The sequence below is a fragment of the Chinchilla lanigera genome, unplaced genomic scaffold (genome assembly GCF_000276665.1).
Source record: "Chinchilla lanigera isolate Chin_1 unplaced genomic scaffold, ChiLan1.0 scaffold00061, whole genome shotgun sequence".
In the NCBI taxonomy this organism is placed as follows: Eukaryota; Metazoa; Chordata; class Mammalia; order Rodentia; family Chinchillidae; genus Chinchilla; species Chinchilla lanigera.
In genome coordinates, this window is record NW_004955462.1 from 126,594 (window position 1) to 133,983 (window position 7,390).

Consider the following 7,390-nt stretch of genomic DNA (forward strand, 5'->3'; position numbering starts at 1 on the left):
AAGAAAGAGCCACAACCAAAAACACTCAGGCACCTAATATTTGATAAAGGGTCCAACAATCTCACTGGAAGAACAATAGCCTCTTTAATAAATGGTGCTGGAAAAATTGGCTTGCCACCTGTGAAAGACTGAAAATAGACCCAAGTCTATCACCATGCACCAAACTCAAGTCAAAGTGCATCATAGATCTCAATATTAGAACTGAAACACTAAATCTATTGGAAAAGAAAGTAGGTAAAAACGTTGAAGTCATAGGGGTAGGCAGAGAGTTCATGAACAAAAACTAAACTGCACGTGAAACACTTCAAAGAACCAACAAGTGGGATCTCATCCTACTGAAGTTTCTGCACATCTAAAGAAATCACCAGCAGAGTAAAAAGAAAACCCACACACTTGGAAAAAATTTTAGCTGACTATCCCTGGGACAAAGGACTTCTATCTAGAACATATAAAGAATTAAAAAACGCCAGCCTCCACCCCAATTCAAAGACCCAATCCAAACATGGACAGCTGAGAAAAATACACACTTCTCAGATATAGAAATACAAACGGCAAATAAATACATGAGAAAATGTTCAACCTCATTAGTCATTCAAGAAATGCAAATTAAAACAACACTGAGATTCCATCTCACCTCAGTAAGAATGGCTAGCATTAAGAAATCAACCAATAGCAAATGCTGATGAGGCTGTGGAGAGATAGGAACCCTTCTCCACTGCTGGTGGGAATGCAGACTGGTGAAACCACTGTGGAAATCAGTTTGGTATTCCTTAGCACAGTAGGTCTAGAGGTCCCATTCAACCCAGCTATTCCCCTTCTGGGTATTTTGCTAGAACATCTGAAAACATCATATCACAGTGATATATGTGCACCTATGTCTACAGCAGCACAATTTGTAATTGCTAAATTGTGGAAGCAACCCAAATGTTCATCCACAAAGGACTGGATAAAAAAATTGTGGTACTTTTATATAATGGAATATAACTCAGCTATAAAGAAAGATAAACTCAAGGCTTTTATAGGTAAATGGTCACAACTAGAGACCATACTCATAAGTGATATAAATCAGACCTGCATGTGCAAGCACTGCATTGTGTCACTAGTGTAAAATCTGAAAGAGTGAATAAAACTAGAAGGTATGATAGACATTGTGAAATGAAAATGCTCAAGGGTAAAGGGCAACTGGGATGTGGGAAAAGAGAAGGGAAAGAAGGAGAAAGTTTGTATATATGTATATACAAGATAGTTAACATAGTTGAACTACTGTCTTCTATTTCTTTGTCTAAAGAAACAGTTAATGATTCCTTGACTGATCAATATTGTATGTCTGTATTTGTTTTCCTGAGAAATCACTTTGAAGATATCAATACATAATACAACAAGCATTGTTAATTTCCTACCGCTTTCTTTGTAACTCTGTCTTGTTTGTATTGTTCTTTTGCTATTTTGTAAATGGATGTCTGTTTGTTAATGTTGTCCTTCTTTTATTTTTAAAATTAAAAAAAAGGTTTGGTGTGAAGTTACTATAGAACCAAAACTTGGGAAAAGCAGCAAGGTTATGTCTTTGTGATAAAAGTATTTTTTCCTCTTCTTATTTTACTGGTTCATAGCCTTTGACAATATTTTTAGTTTTGCCTTTAGAAAAATATTTAAATAGGACTGAGGGTTGAGCTCAGAGGTGCAGCAGTTTTATAATATGAAAAAGGCCTTGCGTTTCGTCTCTAGTACCTGAGGGAATGAAGGAAAGGAAGGACAAGAGAGGGAGGGAAAAATGTAAGTAAGTGTTGATAATGACTCAAGTCATTAACAGTGAAGTGCTCTGATTTGAAGGAATTACAGTATTTTATTGTGCTCCAGAATTACTTGCTACATCATTGATCATTCTCTAAAACAATGTCTCTGATTCTGTTTCTAGGATTATTGAACATGGGGCAGGAAGAGGCTTCTCTTGAAGAAGTATTAGCCTATCTCAGCCAAATCTACTGTGGACCGATTGCTATTGAAACTGCCCAACTGCAGAGCCAGGAGGAAAAAGACTGGTTTGCCAAGCGGTTTGAGGAGCTGAAAAAGGAGACATTTACCCCAGAAGAGCGAAAACATCTATCAAAGCTAATGCTAGAATCTCAGGTATAAAAGTGGCAGCTCCTATCAGTGAAATAGATGGACTCATTTCCAAAACAAGTACTACACACAACCGTTGCAGACTGAAAGTGAAGGCAAGGACTCTGAGTTTAGGGCCCTCCCTCTTGCCTCATTGCTTCAACTTATTTTTGTTTTCCAAAGTGGTCAAAATACTACGTGTACATGGAAGATGCTCTAGGTACAGATTAGTGGAACCAAATTCTGCCAGGGCCATGATCATGAAGTAGCCATGTAAGGATGAGAAGGCTCTTCCCAATAGTTTAGGCAGTTAAATAGGGTGCCACCTTGACAATGTAATACTGTGGGTCCCTCTGCTAATACTGAAGTCTTGAGAGAGGTAGCAGGGATCTAAGGCCTGGACTCTAGTGTAGAACACACACTGCAGGGGTCCCTCCTGGAGTGTGTTGCCCCTACTCAGGTCCTTCCCTCCAGGCCCTTGTTGCAGCTGGGTCCTGGTCAGAACTGCCCAGGGTTGCCTGTGTCTCTGGGATTGCACCTAGTGAAGGGCACTAGTGTGCCCGTGGGGTGATATGGGTCTTTAACAGCGCATAGAAATACATCTGCCTTTCACCTGAGCTGCTGGCCCCCTTCCAGCAGCTGATATGTCCGCTGGAATGTCCCACAGGAATTTGACCACTTCTTAGCTACCAAGTTTGCCACAGTGAAGCGGTATGGAGGTGAAGGGGCCGAAAGCATGATGGGCTTCTTCCACGAGCTGTTGAAAACATCAGCATACCATGGGGTAACTGACATCATCATTGGGATGCCCCATAGAGGGCGGCTGAATTTGCTGACAGGCCTTCTTCACTTGCCTCCAGAGGTAAGGTTACTTGCTGTATTATTGCCAGCATTGTACAATCAACAGTAACAGAGTAAAACTCATGGAGGTTTTTCCCGTATGAGCAGATGGTCCAGGAGATACCGATATGAGTGGATGGAAATTAATGCTGACAGACAGAATGGTATTTGAATTAACTTCTTGTACATTTTTTTTTCTTTTCTTTTTTTGGTTTGAGACAGGGTCTCACTAGTACCTTGAGCCTACTTTGTAGCCCATGCTGGCCTCAAACTTGCATTGATCCTCCTGCCCCAACCTCCCAAGTGCTGGGATTACAGATGTGCACCACCATGCCCAGCTATCCTGTACATTCTTGTATAGATTCTTTCTCCTCTCGAGGAAGTTAAAGTTTGATTTGTTTCCTTAGGAATGATGTAAATAGAGCTAAATTCTATTCTTTGCAGCATATTTTCTCATTTAATACTAGCTGTACAAATAACACAAAGATTTACATAATTGCATACCATCTTACCTTATAAGAAGCCATGGGTCCATTATTTGCTGAGTATAAAGTTAATAGATTGTCCTAAAAAGTAATAATGCATTGTTATCTTGAGATCACTCAAGGTCTGTGGATATAGCTCGCTGGTGAAGCACTTGCCTAGCATGTGCAGAGCCTGGGTTCAATCCTAGCAGAGAAAAAATGGGTAGCAGGGAGACCCATAATATTTATAAGTAATTAGATCCTGGTATTCCTGTTGGTCTAACCTGTTTTGTAAATCACAAAAGTCAAGAATGAAGATTTTTATGTTAGGTAACATGACAGAGATCTGATATTTAATCCATTTGCATGTATAAATGTTGCTGCTGTTCTAGGATAGGAAATTAAAAATGAGTGTAAATGTGAAAAAGTCTACCAAAGTTAGGTTCAGTGAACAAAGCTCAGGGAACAATGTACATATTAGCGTGAAGACCTAGAAAATATATGTGGTGTTCAATGAGTGTGGTGGTGCAGGCTTGGAGTCCCAGATTCTTGGGATGCTAAAGAAGAAGGAACACTTGAGTCCAGGAGTTCAAGGTCAGCTTGGGCAATATAGCAAGTTCCTATCCCTTAAAACACACACATGCTGACACATATATATTCATACATAATATCAAGTCTGTAGGTCAAATTCACCACTTTTATTCATAACTCAGTTGAATATTACATTGATATCATTGAGATATATGTCTCAAGATATGCCATAATTCTTAGACTAAAAAGTACATTCCTAAAATTTCCATTACAAAACATGCAGAGATGATTATAAATTATCATGTTTGTAAGAAACATGTGTGCCTATACTGTGTGACTATATATATTCCCGATTGTAGATAGGTCAATAAGAAGCTTTTAGAAGCTAAAGAAAATTTTGGTTCAAACAGTTTGGATACTTTAGAATAACATAGTGATTTTAGTAAATGCCTTGGTTTGGAACTCAGCTTTATTATTTACTAGCTAAGGACCTTTAACAATTTACTTATTTGTTCATTTTCAAAATGGGTAGCACCTACATTAGGAGATTGAAGGAGAAGTGAGAGACTGTGTTACAGGGAGACCTTGTGAATTGGATGGCAGAGGCATTACGTCTGACCCGAGCTGAGTAGTGTCCCTCATCCTCTCTCTACATGAGATTGCATTCCATCCTGTTGGAGTCCTCCCCACCTTTCACAGAACTAATACAAAGGTGTTTTGGCAAATATACTCTGACAAGTGTATTTTAAAGAAGTTATTTAAGTCAGGCATAGTGGCGCACACCTGTAATCCCAGCACTCAAGAGGCTGAAGCAGGAGGATTGCTGTGAGTTTGGGGCCAGCTTAGGCCTTGGCCATCCAAGGCCAGCATGAAATACACAAGAAGACCCTGTCTCAAAAAATAAAAGTTGTTTAGATTACTGCAAGGCAGCAGTTACTTACTATTTGCCTTAGATTAGACCCCTCTTAAAATTTTACCATTTCATTTGATTCCAAAACTTTCTAAATCATTCAAAGAAACCCAGCAGTTAGAAGTCTGTGCCTATCCTTAACTAATGCATGTTTGTAATAAATGCAAAAGCACTTATATAGAATTTATTTTTATTGTATTATTTAAGCTAACCACCTTTTCTGTAGTCTACCTTGTGACAAAAGACACTCTTTAACTTGTATGTTTATTCATAATAGCTAATGTTCCGGAAAATGCGAGGCTTAAGCGAATTTCCAGAACATTTCTTGGCCACTGGAGATGTCCTGTCTCACCTGACCTCCTCTGTGGACCTGGACTTTGGTACTCACAGTCCCCTCCATGTGACAATGCTGCCTAATCCCTCCCACCTTGAAGCTGTTAACCCCGTGGCTGTTGGGAAAACCCGGGGCCGGCAGCAATCTCGCCAAGATGGGGACTACTCTGCAGATGACTCTGCTAGACCCGGGGACAAAGTTATTTGCCTGCAGGTACTTGAAACTTCACGAAAGGAGACAAGAGGTTGGGAAAACCGGGAAGAAGAGTGTCTGGGTTCACACATCTGACAAGAGATTACAGGCATTTAAGAGGGAAATGAAAAAGCAGTTTAGGGGAAAAGATGATTCAGGAGTGCTTTTAAAAGTTCAGAGCAGATAAGATGTCTGGTCTCAAAGCAAGTGACTAGCCTGGGATTTCCACTGCATTTTTCCTTTCTTGGCTTATGAATTAACTGATGGGTATCAGCTGCCATAGCTTCTCCTTTGAAAGGACAACTGTGTCTTTTACTGTGCTGAAACTTTTCAATTTAATATAATCCCATTATTGATTCTTGGTATTATTTCTTGTGCTGTTGGACTTACGTTCAGGAAGTCCTTGCTTAGGCCTATAGTTTCAAGTGTTTTCTCCATTTTATCTTCCAGCAATTTCAATGTTTCTGTTTTTACATATAGGTCTTTGATCTATTTTGATTTGGTTTTAGTACAGAATGAGAGCTGTGTCTAAGTTCAATCTTGTGCATCTGAATAGCTAATTTTTCCAACACCATTTGTTAAAGAAGCTATCTTGTCTCTAGCCTATGTGTTTAGCTCCTTTGTCAAAGATCAGATGATAGAAGGTGCATGAGGTTGTTTCTGTGTCTTCTCTTCCATTGGTCTGGTATATGTTGGTGCTAGTACTATGCTAGTTTTGTTACTATAGCTGCATAGTATGAAATCTGGAATCATGACACTGCCTGCTTTGCTCTTTTTGGTTAAGATTGCTTGGCCATTTTGAGTCTCTTCTCATTCCAAATTTTAGGATTGTTTCTTCTAGTTCTGTGAAGAATTTTGGTATTTTGATAGGAATTGTGTTAAATCTATGTCACTCTTGGTAATATGGCCATGTTGATGGTATTAATTCTGCTCATCCAGGAACAGGGGGTGAGTTAACTCAAAAAAATTAGACTGCCAAAAGCAAATGAACCAATAAAAAATAGCAGGGCAAATTAAATGAATAGACACTTCTCAAAAGAAGAAGTACAAATGGCCAATAAATGCATGAAAAATGTTCAGCATTTCTGGCCATTAGGGAAGTGCAAATCAAAATAACTCTGAGCTTCCATCTTACTCCCATCAGAGTAGTTCATCAAAAAACAACAAATGCTGGTGAGGATGTGGGGGAAAAAGAACTTTTCTACATTCTTATGGGAATGAAAACTAGTGTAATCACTATGGAAATCAATAGAGATTCCTCAAAAGACTAAAACAGGAATTCCCTTGGACCTACCTCTACCTCTCTTGGGTATTTTCCCAAAAGAATTAAAGGCATCATACTGTAGTGATATGTGCATACCCATGTTTATAGCAGCACAAGTCACAATAGTTAAACTGTAGAGACATTCTAGATGGACATCAGCAGATGAATGGATAGATAATGTGGTATATACATACAGTGGAGTATTATTCAGCCATAAGAAAGGATGAATTTGAGTCATTTGTAGGAAAATGGTTGGCTCTTGAAACCATGGTAAGTGCAATAAGTCAGTCACAGAAGATTAAATATCACATGGTTTCTTTTATATGAGAAATCCATAATATAAATAAATCAACCAATAAAGTAAAGGAGAGATGGTAGGAAACAGGGAGGCAGACTCTTTGGAGATGAGGAAGGGATCAGAGAAAGGGAGGAGAATAGAGGGTAAAGAGGAATGGGAAAAGGGAATGGAAAATGATCAAGATAGGACATGTACATACTAATTCCTCTAAACAAACACAATGTGTCACAAACATACACCAGTAAAGAAAAGGGATAAGTCAGAGGGCACTGGGCAGAAATAGAACTAGGAAAGAATACATTCCTCCACCGAGAATTGGCTAAGAAAATTGTGGTACTTTTATATAATGGAATATTACTCAGCTATAAAGAAAGATAAACTCAAGGCCTTTATATTTAAATGGTCACAACTAGAGACCATACTCATAAGTGAAATAAATCAAACATACATGTGCAAG

At 38.8% G+C, this 7,390-nt stretch overlaps 1 protein-coding gene across 2 annotated transcripts in view; it reads left to right on the top strand.

Annotated features, from left to right (window-relative positions):
* Positions 1-7,390, top strand: part of Dhtkd1 (dehydrogenase E1 and transketolase domain containing 1) — a 59,972-nt gene that overhangs the window by 23,093 nt on the left and 29,489 nt on the right. For both annotated transcript variants that reach the window (XM_005398075.2, XM_013521370.1), the window contains 3 exons: positions 1,916-2,127; positions 2,768-2,962; positions 5,123-5,392. In XM_005398075.2, the coding sequence (XP_005398132.1) occupies positions 1,916-2,127; positions 2,768-2,962; positions 5,123-5,392 (677 nt within the window). The remainder of the gene's footprint in view (positions 1-1,915; positions 2,128-2,767; positions 2,963-5,122; positions 5,393-7,390) is intronic.